At 38.3% G+C, this 15,233-nt stretch overlaps 1 protein-coding gene and 1 long non-coding RNA gene across 2 annotated transcripts; one reads left to right on the forward strand and one right to left on the reverse strand.

Annotated features, from left to right (window-relative positions):
- Positions 1-962: 962 nt before the first annotated feature.
- Positions 963-2,292, forward strand: LOC310741302. The gene is made up of 2 exons (XR_014537925.1): positions 963-1,748; positions 1,821-2,292. It is a non-coding gene; the product is annotated as an uncharacterized lncRNA (long non-coding RNA).
- Positions 2,293-4,835: 2,543 nt separating this feature from the next.
- On the reverse strand, positions 4,836-12,448 carry smtna (smoothelin a). Its single transcript, XM_083568297.1, has 8 exons — positions 12,310-12,448; positions 9,602-9,708; positions 9,223-9,298; positions 8,624-8,734; positions 7,750-7,813; positions 7,087-7,210; positions 6,417-6,568; positions 4,836-5,250 (listed from the first exon to the last, which is right to left on the reverse strand). Exons 2-8 carry the CDS (start codon positions 9,677-9,679, stop codon positions 5,100-5,102), a joined length of 756 nt encoding a protein of 251 aa, XP_083424423.1. The 5' UTR covers positions 9,680-9,708; positions 12,310-12,448; the 3' UTR covers positions 4,836-5,099.
- Positions 12,449-15,233: the final 2,785 nt, after the last annotated feature.

Below are 15,233 nucleotides of genomic sequence, written 5' to 3' on the forward strand. Positions count from 1 at the left end.
CCCCCCCTTAACTGCAGCTACACACAGACTGAGATAAATGCCTGCAGAGATGTTTATCATTCATCCGTTTATAACCTCAACTTTAACATAACCATAATGCGTTTTTACCCATTGTCTTAAGCAGACACGATTAAAGTGTGTGTGTGTGTGTGTGTGTGTGTGTGTGTGTGTGTGTGTGTGTGTGTGTTTATGGGAGGAGTCTCCAGTGTCAGAGGTAAAGCTGTTTTTTTAAACAGGAAAGAAAACCTTCTGTGAAGCATGGAGGAGGTGTGATGATGTGCCTCAGCTTTGAGTGCCATTCCATCTGGTTTGCATCAATTATTTTCCAACAGGAACACGACCCTGTCCAAGCTATTTGTCCAAGAAGGAGTGTGATGGAGCACTGCATCAGAAGACTCGCTAATCACCTGAAGCTGAATTTGAGAGTGAAGGAAAATCAGCCAACAAGCACTCAACAATCTGATGAATCCGAATCCGATACGAGAATGCCATGGGTTTGCCAAGCTGTTATCAAATATGACACGCATAAATATTGAAAATATACTTTGGGTTGTTTAACATGTTTTTTTAATACATAATACTATACATGTTCCTTCAAGTTTTGATGTCTTCAGTATTAATGTGCAATGTTGGGGAAAAAAATTAAGTAGGAGGTGTGCTAACTTTTGGTTCTGTACATCATTGGAAATGGATCTAACGTGACATTTCATTCTTTCAAAAATGTACAAATCACTAGAGTTAGACATTTCATTTTGGGGTGAAGTCCTCGAATCTGAAATCTGAAATCGTTCGTGTATCAGAACAAAGCTGACAACCAGATTGTGACAAAGACTTTATTTGTAAAGATCTGATCTCCATGACCTGTGCAGAAATGAGTTAAGTAGCCATTTTGCATATGAACTTTTTCAGCTCTCCGTGTTCTTTCAGAATGCCAAAAACACTGTCCAATTTCTTCCAATCATGCAGCTGTACAGACAAACTTTAGAAGAGGATTTGAACACAATCGTTAGAACAGGTTCTAAAACCTGGTCCTGGAGAAACATCTGCACATTTGTAGGTTTTCCGGCTCCAATGTACTCAGTGACAAATAATCAGCTGATTGACAGCCGTCCCTGAGTTGATGAGGGTCTGTTCGATCAGAGAAAACACAACAATGTGGGTTCATGACTAGAATTAGGAACCAGTGACACCAGTGCATTTCTCACTTCAACCTGGTAAAAATAAAGCGTCTAAGATTTAAGTCTAGTCACCTAGTGGTCATATGAGGTTTTGCAGAGTTGTTGTTTTTTCTACAGGATCTGAAGGTTGGATGGTGACTGGTTCATTTGATGCTGGCATTCTGTTGCAGGACTGACGGAGGCGTGCCTCTGTTGTGTGTGTGTGTGTGTGTGTGTGTGTGTGTGTGTGTGTGTGTGTGTGTGTGTGTGTGTGTGTGTGTGTGTGTGTTGGTCTTTCACTCTGAGCTGGATCTTGGCCACATGGCTTCTATAAAAGCGCTGACCTGGATCGAACACAGCAAAAAAGAACGAATATGCATGTGACTACTGTTTTTCCAGAATTAGTGAAGAGGCGTGACCTCTGAGTGTGTCGGTCCAAGAAAATGCGGTGTGGTCTATGTGTCCATCAATTCCACCAAAGTAGGGGTGGTCTATGTGCCCATCAATTCCACCAAAGGAGGTGTGGCATATGTGTCCACCAAAATCCTTCATGGGAAGTGTGGTCTGTGTCCATCAATTCTCCAAGAGGAGGTGTGGCCTTTGTGTCTGTCAGTCCCAGTGCATAAGGTGTGCCCTATGTGTCTATCAATTCTACAAAAGAAGGTGTGGCCTCTATGTCTGTCAGTCCCAACAAAAGGGGGTGTGGCCTACATGTCTGTCAGAAAAACTAACTAGGCTCTTTTTTCCAGATCATTAATCACTTGAAGATGTGCATCATCACAAAACAGAAAAAGAGTTTCATCCCTGGACCTCCATCATCACACTTATTTATGGAAAAAAGAGCTCAATATAATGTCCTCTCTTACCAGTAGGATAAGAGGACACTTTAGAAAATGTTTGTCTTCAGAGCTTATAAAATTGATGTGTACTGGAGATATTCGAATACTTCATACAAACATAATTCTGGGTTCAGCTCCAATGTCCTTAATAAGCAGGGTGACTTTTTGCCTCTATAACAGAGCAACAACACCATAAAAAGTCATCCAGACACACACACACACACACACACACACACACACACACACACACACACACACACACACACACACACACACACACACACACTATAATAGAGCCTGCCTGAGTTAGATTAATACAGATATGTAACATCTGGGGAATGTAGAAAACTTTCTTTCTCTCACACACATACTGTATGTATTTTACACAAAGGCACGAGACTATTTAAGTGCAGTGAACTACAGAGTATGTATGAAGCTAAACTGAGCTGCATTAAAGGAGTGTGGAGCATCTGAATGTGAATCGTAGGGAACCCAACACTAATTTAAAAGCACAGACGATTTCATTTTTTATCTCTCTAAAACAAACAAAAATGTTTAGAAAATGTATACAACAATAAACCACTTAAACTGTGATGGTAGTTTGGTGTTCAAGTTTTAACAGGATTTTGGAAGGTGAAAAGATGCCTAAGGAATGGAGAAAGAGTGTGCTGGTACTGATCTTTAAGCATAAGGGAGATGTGCAGACCTGCAGTAACTACAGGGGAACAAAGATGATCAGTCACACCATGAAGTTATGGGAAAGAGTAGTGGAAGCCAGGCTGAGAGAAGGGGTGACCATCTGTGAGCAACAGTATGGTTTCATGCTGAGGAAGAGCACCACAGATGCATTATTTGCTTTGAGAGTGTTGATGGAGAAGTTTGGAGAAGGTCAGAAGGAGTTGCATTGTGTGATTGCGGATTTAGAGAAAGCGTACGACAGGGTGGAGAGAGAAGTTGTGGTATTGTATGAGGAAGTCAGGTGTGTCAGAGAAGTATATAAAGGTGGTGCAGGACATGTATGAGGACGGTGTGACAGCAGTGAAGTGTGCAGTAGGAACGACAGACTGGTTCAAGGTGGAGGTTAAACTTCATCAAGGATCATCTCTGGGCCCTTTCCTGTTTGCAGTGGTGATGGACAGGTAAACGGACGAGTTCATACAGAAGTCTCCATGGATTATGATGTTTGTGGATGATATTGTGATTTGTGGTGAGAGTAGGAACCAGGTTGAGAAGAGCCTGGAGAGGTGGAGATATGCGCTGGAGAGAAAGGGAATAAAAGTACAATTGTGTGAATGAGAGGGAGGGCAGTGGAGTGGTGCGGTTGCAGGTAGAAGAGGTGGAGAAGGTGGAGGAGTTTAGGTACCTGGGGTAACAGTGCAAAGTAATGGAGAGTGTGTTAGAAAAGTTAAGAAAAGTGTGCAGGCAGAAGTTTGGTGTTCAGGTGTCACATCTTTATGATGGCTACATGCCTTTCAGTTCAGATGGGCCTTTTATAAATAAAAATACACTATAGGGACAAAAGATCTGACTAGATCTTAAAATTTGATTTGATTTGATAGAGGTGGGAAGTAATGAAGCACAAATACTTCATTATTGTACTTAAGCAGATTTTTCTTGTATCAGTACTTCACTATTTATTTCTCAGACAACTTTTTTTTTTTTTTTACACAAATGTCTGTGTTTTCTACTTCTTTAGTTTTACTTTTTTTTGCTTTAGTTCTAATCTATTTGGTGACATCAATATTTATTCTTCTCATTGTGCACCTTTTTCAGCCCATCAACCTTTTTCAATCTACCACTGGTGTATCATTTCCTGGATCTTACACACCACAGACGTAGGCTAGACTGCTACTCTGGATGAGACAGAGATAGTCAACGATGTAAACATGACTGAGAACAGACACATTCCTGATCATCATTATCTTTTCTCTGCTTGTGTTCTATATGGTGGATGTTCAGCCTGAATACATTCATTAGACAACAAAATTGGAAATTATTTTATATAAATATATGAATATGATGAGGGGTCCAGTTACCAGTGTGACATTAAAACAGGTAGTAGTAACAGCTACTTTTTACTTAAGTACATGTCAGAGCCCAAACTTCTTTACTTTAACTTAAGTAAAATAAATGTAATCACCAGATTTCTTTATCAGATTTTTTTAAAACATGAGTATCTGCACTTCTACTAGAGTAAAGGATGTGTGTACTTTTACATCTGACTATAAGACAACTATGTGCTTTTTGAACATCCCACTCCACATTCACTGTTATAATACCTTCCACTATTCTGGGAAGATGTTTCACTAGATTTTGGAGTGTGTTTGTGGAGGTTTGTGGAGATTCATTCTGCCACATGGGTGTTAGTAAAGTCAGGTACTGATGGAGGTGAGGGTGAGGAGGCCTGGAGTGCAGTCAGGGTTTGCATTCATCCCAAAGGTGTTCAATACGGTTGAGGGCATCTTCCACTCCAAGCCATATAAAGCATATCTTCATGGAGCTGGCTTTGAACACCGCAGCAATGTCATGTTGGAACAGGTTTGGGTCTCTCAGTTCAGAAAATAATTCATGCCATCTAAAGATATTCAATATAATATAAATTCATTTTGTGGTAAACATTTTAGAGAATGTGGCTGGAAAAATGCCAATACTTTTGCCCATATTATGTATGTACAAACTTTTTCCACCTACCAGTATTTTAATTGAATGCTGTCAGACTGTTTAATGAACATCTAAGTGACTAGAATAATGATTAATGTAGTGTATTCTTCTCACTACAATCTCTTCTTTCACAATCTTGAAATAAATTGAGCAATAAATGTCCCATCTCTCACCAGAGTATTTCAGACGTATTTATTAGCTTTCGGATATTTAATATTTAAAAAAGGTTTTTTTGATGTTGTACAAGACAAAAAAAAAAAAGATTTATGTTGTCGTCAGGAAAATACTGTATGTCACAATGCTATGTATATATTACTCTACACCAATAAATTAGCTGTAAGGCTGTAAGGAATCAAGAGTGTGTGACAGTTTACATTTTTTGTGTCTGACTCACCTTTGGCACTGTGTGTGAATGTATATGAGTCTGTGTGTGTGTGTGTGTTTAAGGGGTTTTCTTCTTGGTTTTGACGAGTCCTTTCTCAACTAAACAGCGATAAAACTCCTGGACGTAGGTGTACACACACTTCCAGTCCGGCTCCCGCATACGCAGCAAGTCATCGACATCTAGCAGACGAGGACAGCCTCCCAATGTCCTGAGGACACACAACAGCAAGCACACACACACACACACACACACACACACACACACACACACACACACACACACACACACACACATTGTAGCACACTGTGCAGCTGTTATTTGGGTATATTATTAATTATTGTCTGTGTACACTAGGGATGGTAAGATTCACTTATTTGCATCGGGACATTGGCAAGTTAATGATTTGCTTATATATAATTATTAGTAGATGCACTATACTTTTATTATTTAGTAAGTAATCAATACGTATCGCAACACTACAGAGGCCGAGGTGCGTCCTGAGATTCACATAGAATACAGATTAACATGGCAGAGGTAGAGCTGTACCTTCCTGCACACACAACAGGAAAAGAACATCTGGTTTTATTTAATCTTTTTTTCTTTGTTTTTTTTTTTTTTTGCACTGCAAAGGCATGTTTGTGAAAGGGCCATGCGTTAGAAGTCAGAAGGCCATTAAGAAAATATATGATTTGCTGTCTGTCTGAACTTTAGAAATAAATGTGAAATATCAGAACCATATTGAACTGCATAGAATTATGTTTTTCCATTGCATTGAATCGCAGTGTTGAATCAAACTGAAATCAGATCGCACTGCATCGTGGCTTTAGTTATGGAGATGTACATCCCAAATGTATTTTCACACAAGGATTTAAATAATATGTTTTTTTCCTCCCCTCCTCCGAACTCAAACAGAAAACGCTGAGTCATCTTGCACTCCAGTGGTGGTGATTCTGAAACACCTTAAGTACTAATTTAAGCAGAAACATTAGGAGGAGCAGCATTCTACAGCGAGATGTTTACATTTATGGCATCCCGAGCAACTTACAATTATCTATAAAACTGAGCAGTTCAGAGTTTTTGAGCCTTTTCTTAAGATTCCAGAATTGGTAGCATAGTGATGCTGGGATTTGAACTCATGACTCTTTAATCCCAAGTCCAACATCTTTTTGACTCCGAATATGTTATCACAAGACAATATCAAAACTAAATATGTTCATTGTTCCCATCCAAGCCTACTATTTCACAGCAATGTTCATTAAATTACAGAAAAAAGATCATATATATTCGTTTTGCATTGTCTACACAGAATCTGATAACTGCTGAAGTGAAACCAGTTCTTGATCACAGACAGAGATAATCAGATCTTCTGCTCACTCTGCGGTTCGGAAGGCTTTCTCAAAGTTGGCTTTGCGATCGTACGGGTCCAGAGTGCAGTACTCAAACCCTTCAGGGAAAAATCGGTGCACCAGGGCGCAGAAGGCAAGTCCATCAGCCCAACTCGATGAGAAGTTCTGTATATTCACACCCTGCACACAAACACAATTAGGTTACCTTCTGGATATTCATCAGGAGTTTTTACAAAACGTTCCTGAGTAGCTTCTTGAAGTTACCACGCCCCTGTTTATTACAATATATTAGTAAAGAGGTCACACCCTTTTTATTGTGACTAATAAATATATAGAGGCCACACCCCCTTAATTGTGAGTGAAACCCCCTTACCCACCATTACTAATCAATATAAAGGCCACACCCTTTTACTTTAAATAGAAGTTACGGAAGCCATGCCCCCTTCACGTATGATCACGTAGGTATGTTATCTTGAAGATAGCTTTTTATGTCCTTATTTGAAACGATAGTGAAAGTGTTTTCATAGTGTTTTGCTAAATTTTATTGTAAACATATTAAAAAACAAAAAGATCAATAAAGACTAACATAACAGTAAATGAACGTAAAGTGAAAAGCTGTAATTTTACACAGTGTTGACATGCTAATACACGAACAGGAGTATAGGAGAATGTAAATGTCAGCTCCCCCCTGCACTCACCTCATATGGTTCAGTCTTGGCTCTGCACCAGTCCAGCAGCATCTGTTTCACGTCTTTGGTGTTTGGGCCGCCGAGCGCTGAGCTTCGGGGTACTTGAACTGCAGCAGCTGGAGGACGAGCCACACTGTGTCCAGGAAAAAGACAAGAACGGATTAAAAGCTGTCTAGTTTGTGTTCTTACAAAGAAGTCAGCCAGAGATTCTGTTTAAAAAAATGTATCGGTAAGTTTCATAAAGTGTTACTGATGGTGGTTCTGTGCCAATATGTAATACCCACAATACATTGCAAACACATCAATTTTAACACAGAGAAATGGCCTGTCGGGATTGTATAATGAGTTCATTTCCTAATTCAGACTGATACAAACTAATTTGCTAGTTATGGAGAAACCTTTGCTACCTACTAAATAGTCTACAGTGGCATTTCTTTGCAATGGAGCAACCACATACCTCAACCCAATCCCTCAAACCCAATGTACTTTACTCAGCAACTCTTACTTCAAATTCAGCCTATTAACCAACAAACTGCTCTATCAAACATAAACATTGTTAGCACCGCAACCTTTAAAGAACAGGTCAGATACCCAAACTAATGCTAGTAATACCAGTTAACACTACGATACAGGATACATTCATATTAAACCTAACAAATATTACATTCTCACCCTCCTGATGTTTTAGAGAGTGAGCCTGCAGGTGCTGGACTTGGAGACTTCACATGAGCTGATTCTACGAAGCAAAAACAAAGAAGGAAATCCAAAAATACTGAATAAAACAGATTTTTTTTTGTAAAAAAAAGCTATATAAAAATAGTGCTAAAAATATAAATATTATATAAGGTCTGTCCTTTTCAATATGAATAATTAATACAGAGGCCACACCCTTTTATTTTATTGTGAGTAATAAATACAGAGACCACACCCCCGTTTATTGTTATTAATGTGTACAAAGGGCATGCCTTCTTCATGATGGCTGATTAATACAGAGACCACACCCTTTTCACTGTGACTAATGAATAAAGACTACGCCCTCTTAATTGTGACTGATGTATACAGAGGTCATACTTTCACTATAATTGATAGATACAAAGGCCACACCCTTTTCACTGTGATTAATGCATATACAGGGCATGCCTTCTTTATTGTAACCAATGGATACAGGGGCCACACCCTTTTCAATGTGATTAATGGATTCAGAGGCCACACCCTTTTCAATGTGATTAATGAATATACAGGCCACATACCCTTTAGTGTAACTGATGAATACAGAAGCCACATTTTCACTGTGATTAATGAATCTACAGGCCACACCCCCTTTATTGTAACTAATAAATATAGAGGCCACACCTTTTTCCTTATAAATGATGGATACAGAGGCCACACCTTTTTCATTTTGATTAATGAATATACAGGCCACACCCTCTTTACCTGATGGGTACAGAGGCCACATGCTTTTTCCTATAAATAATTGTTACAAAAGCCACACCCACTGCATTGTGATCACAAGGAATGATATGTGTGTTATATAAGGAAAACTCACTGTGTGTGTGTTGTTGAAAATTGTTTGGACCGTTGGCCGGTTTTGATCCGACACACACCCCCTGCTGGCGCAGGTTCTCCTGCCGGGCCGCACGCTCTCGGTCCCTCTGCTCTGAGGATGCAGCCGCATTGACAACAGAAAAGATAAACATGAAGAATAAACAATGTATCGCGACAAAACAATTCGTAAATGCTCTCAATAAACAAATTAATTGCACAAAATGCAAATCTTAGTTTCCCTATTAACTCAAGGACAATTTTTCCTGAACTGTACGTAATCCTCAGAAAAATTGTTTGGTTTTGTAATTTAGCTTTATTTTTATTTATCTAAAGCTACGAGCTTTATAAAGCTACGTAGCTATATTTGTTACTCACTTGTTAACTACATTAACAAAAAAAAACACAGCCTAGACACTAGACTATCAACTGTGTACATTTGGTATTTTCTGCCAAACCATGATTTAATTGAGTGTGATTGTGCCAACAGCCCTGACTCTCACCCTACAAATAGATGTTGAGATGCTATAAAAACAAGGCCAAAGAACTTTGCCAGATTTGGGCAGCATTTACAGCACTGTAGGGACGTGACCTGCACCTCACCCCGCTTTTTCTTCAGCAGTTCCCTCATGGCAGCACGAATCATTTTTCTCTCCTCAAAATCTGTAGCCTTATCCAGCTATGGAGCAACCCACACACACACACACACACACACACACACACACACACACACACACACACACACACACACACATTAATCAAGAACTGTTTAACAATATATTACTATGACGTGGGTCTGAGTCACCAAGCTCATTTAAAGCCATACATTTTCAAGTTGCATGTTTTTTTTATTTAACAGAACACAGTTCCAAACATTTTCAGACCAAAAGATTTACTGAAATCCAAAGCCATGTGTGTATGTGTGTGTGTGTGTGTGTGTGTGTGTGTGTGTGTGTGTGTGTGTGTTAGCTGTTCATCTCACCATGTCATTCAGCACTTGCTCATCCTCGATGGCTGCAAGCTGTTCCTCTGTTAGTGGACCTGCACTGACCACCGCCATTGTTTTATTATCTGTATCTCTCGCTTTTTCTAAAAAAAGGAGAGAGAACAGAGAAGAAAAATATATTAGCCACATTCACCTCATATATGTTACTGAATTGAAGAGAAAATACATTTTTACACTATAATACACTTTTACACTTAATACCAATTGTAACCAATGCGCTGTAAAATGTAGGAATATCAACGTTTTCCTCAGATGTGTTGTTTTGTTAAGAAAAGTGGTGCTAATGACATTTCTGAATGGTTTGCATCTTCAGATGGGGAAATATTAACATTGTGTTACAACAGATACTGAGACTACCAGGTATTAGCTTAAACTCGACATATGACACTGACACAATGGTTTCAATTCCACTGCGTTTACTATTAGCACCAAATGCAATGTTTTAATACGGACAATGTAAAGCTAAAGTAAGAGAATAAATGAGCATTTATCATATTAGCATTGATATCAGAAATTAAGATAAACTACTAAGTAAAGACACAATTAAAATAGAAAACAAAAAGGATGCTAATTTTAAGCGCTTTTAAACACACAATGTAAAAGTCTACAATGGCAGTAAAAGTTTGTCAGGAATTGTCCGAAAATCAAGATTCTCAGATGAGTGAAAAAGCGGGCAATCGTAGGCAAATGCCCGCTTTTTCACTCATCTGAGAATCTTGAGTGAAAAAGCGGGCAATCGTAGGCAAATGCCGTTAGCACTGCTGAGTTTTAATATAGATCATATAGATCAGTTACAGTGTAAATAATAAAAGGATTAACAAAATTTCTTTAGGTAAATTGCTAAGAACGATGAAAACAGCTTCATTGACACTGTAATCACATCAGCGGTGGACGAAGTACACAAACCATGTACTTGAGTAAAAGTAGAGATACACTCTGTAGAATATGACTCCAATAAATAAATAATAAATAATAATAAATAAAAGTGCTCGTTTAAACTTTCAGTTGAGTAAAAGTACAATAATATTTGCCTTTTGACCAGTATTTGACCAGTTAAGTTTTTACCCATAAATAAAAAGGACCGACTGATTTTTGAGATATTTGACTTTGAAATACAGTGAAGTTAAAGTGAAAGTCAAATGTAATTACCTCAGTAAATGTAGCAAAGAATTACATTTACGTCGTTACTGTGCACCACTGAATTAATACAAGCCACACTGGCTAACTGATTGTGAGAAAATATTCATAAGCATCAACATTTACCTCAGATTTGTTGCTAAATAACAAAAACAATCAATATGTCTACAGTGACTGTAATTAGACTTAGCATTGACTGCGCATCAAGCTAAATCTACTGGTAAACTTATTTAAGAGTTTTACTTCTACACTCATGAATACCTCGAGTCCTGTCATCACAGAAACAATCACAGTAGCATCATTTACAGGAGTCATTCATAGGTTTGGGATTTTATTAACGCCAGTAAAGAAGATTACTAGAGCAGATGTTTCACATCTAATAGGGGTCATCATAGGGGTCACGATAAGAAACTGTAGGGTAAAGACATGCAATTCTGTATTTTCCATTTTCGATGGAAAGTTTGAATTTGACATAAATGGAAAAAAGCCATCTGCTTTCACAGTAAACACCGAGTGCGTTAGCCTGAGCTGAAATAAAACACAGCAGCACCTCACGTGTTGTCTAAAAGCGACTGGCTATATTCCACACACACACACACACACACACACACACACACACACACAGACTGAGTCACTGCGAGAACGAGTGGGTGATCTGAGAGTCCCAGTACTCCACAGTGTAAACAGACAGACGGTGTGTTATCTAAATAATACACAACTATGGAGAACCGAGATCACTTTATACATGCCCCTGCATCAGATAAACAGAGTGTCATTGCATAAAACAGCAAATCAGTGAAACATCCATTTCCCCTTACCCCACTAGTGAGTCAGAGCAGCCCAGATGTTTGGTGTCTGACATCTGCTTCTTTCTCTCAAATGCAGCTAGGATGTAATGGAAGTCTGTTTCACCCAAAACCTTTTTCTGTAAATTTTTTTTTCTTTGCCTCAAAGCACATGCACGTCTTCAGTGATGTCACTCTCAGATGAGCTGATGTGGTTCAGAACACAATGGGACCTACTGTAATCGAAATATCGTAATGGCACATTCTTTTGTGTCATTTTCCTTCTATATAAGAGTTTATATTCACAATACAGACACATGGCAGATTGTTCGAAAAGGAGGTTTGGCACCCAACTGTTTTCTAAAGAAAAATCAAGAAAGCAACAAAGTAGGCCGATGTCTGGAAGCTCGGCTGGAGAAGATAAGGATCATAAAGCTCTTATTTATATATCATTTAAAGACGGAATCTCTTCATTTTTTTTCCTCTAAACTATTTATTACAAAATTTGATGAATTAAATTATCTTAAAGAACAACATAAAGTCAATATATGAGACTCAGACATGTCTTTTAACTGGAAAATGCTTTGGATTGGAATGATTCCAGTTATTTACAGGTTGCTGATACGCTAAATTGTGAATAAGGAAAATTGTTTCCCTGATAAATTGGCTTTAAATAGCTATTATTGTGTAATAACTACACAATACATTTAACTACATGGTACACTTTCATTTTAAACAAACAGGAGAGGCGATGACACTCACCTGGTGCTCTCACGTCTTTGAGAAAGCAGGAGGAGGCTTTTAGAGATGTTCAAGTGGTCTGCAGAGTGGAGCTGTGGAAGCCACTGTGTACACACTCCCCCCCTTAGATCAGCTACACTGAACTCACTCAGACTGTTTGAGTTCTTCTGGGCTCTCCTGAGACGCCTCCCAGGCTTTACATGGGCCGAGAGCCAGGAAACAGCCGAGGAGAAACAACGATGGGGATGATGAAGATATGAGTGCTAGAAACTTGTTTGGAACACAACGAGAATTTTCTGATCCAGTATTATGGTTTTCAGTATGGCTTACAGGTTCGGTTGCCATTATTACAGTTTTTCAGTTGTTTTGGAGCGTTTCTCAGATCAGAAATGAAATTCCCACATCATGGAGTCAATTTTGCTCATTATAAACGCATTTCTTGTTGCTTTGATCAAATTTTAAATGCTTATCTACATTCATTTCATTGATTGTGTACAACTGTCTGCTGTTTCCTACATTATTAGTTATTTATGTCATGTTGATCAAAATTATACTGGTTCCTCATAAATTGTTTTAACCCCCAAAACATGTGCATCATTTCACTGTATAAGTCATTGAATGCTAAATGGTTAAACCAGTCGTTAGTATCTGTCAAGTTTAAAATTTATGAAACTTTTTTGTTTCTTGAATTGATGAATTAAGCAGATGAATATCGAATGTCACTAATGAAGGCGTGTACGGCATCAGATCAACCAACAATCAACCAGTTCTCGAACACAGGTCAAAGGTGAATCTTGTGCCTTCAATTGGTAACAGACAACAAAACATAGAATTACAATTTATGAAAATGGATGAACAACCAAGAACAAAAACACTGGTACAGGACAGTAAAAGTGTGAATCCTGTCTGGTCTTTTGCAATTAATATAAATCAAAGAAATACATTTGTGCTGCTGAAATTCATTGATTCCAAACAGAAGATTTGTGCATTTTCAATCACTGCAACCCAAACCGTAGTTTATATCAGGAAATTGGTGAAAGTTGAAATAAAGAATACACTTTTTCACTCAAGTTAAAGTAAAGGAATCTGGGCTCTGACATGTACATCAGTAAAAAGTAGCCGGTATTACTACCTGTTTTCGTGTCACGCTGGTAACTGAACCTCACGTCATATTAAAATATTAATATAAAAGAGTTTAAAATGTTATCTGATGAATGATTTCAGACTGAAAATCCACAATATAGAACACAAGCGAAGAAAAAATGATGATGATCAGGAATGTCTTTGTTCTCACTCATGATTACATCACTGACTCCCTCTGTCTCATCCAAGTTAACCTCAGACTTTTAGATGGGCTGAAAAATGGTGCGCAACGAGAAGAAAAATATTGATGGTGTCACCCGATAGATTAAAACTGAAGTAACAAGTCTGGTTGAAAAATATAAGAAGAAGAAAGTACAGATATTTGTGTAAAAAATGAGTGAAAGTAAAAAGTTGTTAGAAAAATAAATAGTAAAGTAAAATTCTGATACCAGAAAAGTCTACTTAAGTACAGTAACGAAGTATTTGTTAATTGTTCTTTTTTTTTTTTTTTGCTTTTTTATTTCCTTTTTAATTTGGAAAATGTGCAACTGGAAGCTTCTGTCACCGAAAAACAAACTCCTTGTAAGTGCAAACTTATAAAGCTTAAAAAGGCAATAAAGCTCTGTCTGATTCTGATTCTGATTCTGATTACTTCCTATCACTGCTCAGATCGGATTCTTGGATGCTGCTTTTAATAAACGTCTCCTCCAAACGAATAGATGTAAATTATGTAAGGAGTGTGTGTGTGACTGTGAGAGAGAGCGAAACGTTGCCTTATTAAGGCACAACAGGAAAACATGCTGCATGGCCTGGTGCTGCAGTTTACACAGGCTACATCCTCTTCACTTCTGGAGACAGAAGTCTTATACACACGTCCTCCAATCATCAGAGCCAAGTATGTCATTTAGTTTCAAGATGTTCCAAGCGTCAGCTTTATCGCTGTACACCACTTTGGTTGTTATAAAACGTGCAATATAAATAAACTAGACTTGGCCTGACCTCCAGTTTGAAGCTGTGGTAGAAAGTGTTGCTTAGTGAGTTTAGGTGACTTTAGTGCCATCTTGTGTTAACATGCAGTCATTACAATAAAGGTTTAGTTTTTCCCAGTTGCCTTGGAGCGTTTCTCAGATCTGATCCTTCATTATCAATTGTTAATGTTAATGTATAAAAAACTTAATATTAAAATTATGTGACATGTAATAAATACAAATAAATGAATGAAATAAATTATTGATTGAACATATAAGCAAAGTATGATAACTATCATTTACACAGCCATTATAGTGAATATACAGATCACAAACCTAAATTTGTGGATCTGTCGAGGCCTGGGATACCAATGACGAGATATCGTTAGCCAACAGGGTACTGGGGTAAACTGTGCTTCTGTTAGCCAAAGGAGGAGAAGAAGAGGAGGAAGATGTCTACAGAGACGGCAGAGAAAGGAGAAGTGGAGGAGAGTGGAGGAGAGTGGGCCACTTTAAATGTTGGTACTATGACTGGTAAAGGGCAAGAGATAGCTGATATGATGGAGAGGGGAAAGGTGGATATGTTGTGTGTTCAGGAGACCAAGTGGAAAGGAAGTAGGACCATTAACATTGGAGAAGGTTTAAACTGTTCTATCATGGTGTGGATGGAAAGAGAAATGGTGTAGGAGTGATTCTGAAGGAAAAGTACAGTAAGAGTGTGGTGGAGGTGAAGAGAGTTTCTGATCGGGTGATGGACGTGAAGCTGGAAGTTGAAGGGGTGATGATAAATGTCATCATACCTATGCTCAAGTGGGTTGTGAGATGGAGAAGAAAGAAAAATTCTGGTATGATTTAGAGAAAAGTGGTGAAGAGTGATATGATATTTGAGCGTAG

This window comes from Silurus aristotelis (genome assembly GCF_946808225.1).
Source record: "Silurus aristotelis genome assembly, chromosome: 18".
Classification (NCBI taxonomy): domain Eukaryota; kingdom Metazoa; phylum Chordata; class Actinopteri; order Siluriformes; family Siluridae; genus Silurus; species Silurus aristotelis.

Excerpts from the sequence above, each read along its gene's own strand:
- smtna (XM_083568297.1), bottom strand. The coding sequence starts at position 9,679 with ATGGCGGTGGTCAGTGCAGGTCCACTAACAGAGGAACAGCTTGCAGCC. Across the intron at positions 9,299-9,601 it reads AGCAAGTGCTGAATGACATG|CTGGATAAGGCTACAGATTT; the intron begins GTGAGATGAACA and ends GTTGCTCCATAG. Across the intron at positions 5,251-6,416 it reads AAAGCCTTCCGAACCGCAGA|GACATTGGGAGGCTGTCCTC; the intron begins GTGAGCAGAAGA and ends GTGTGTCCTCAG.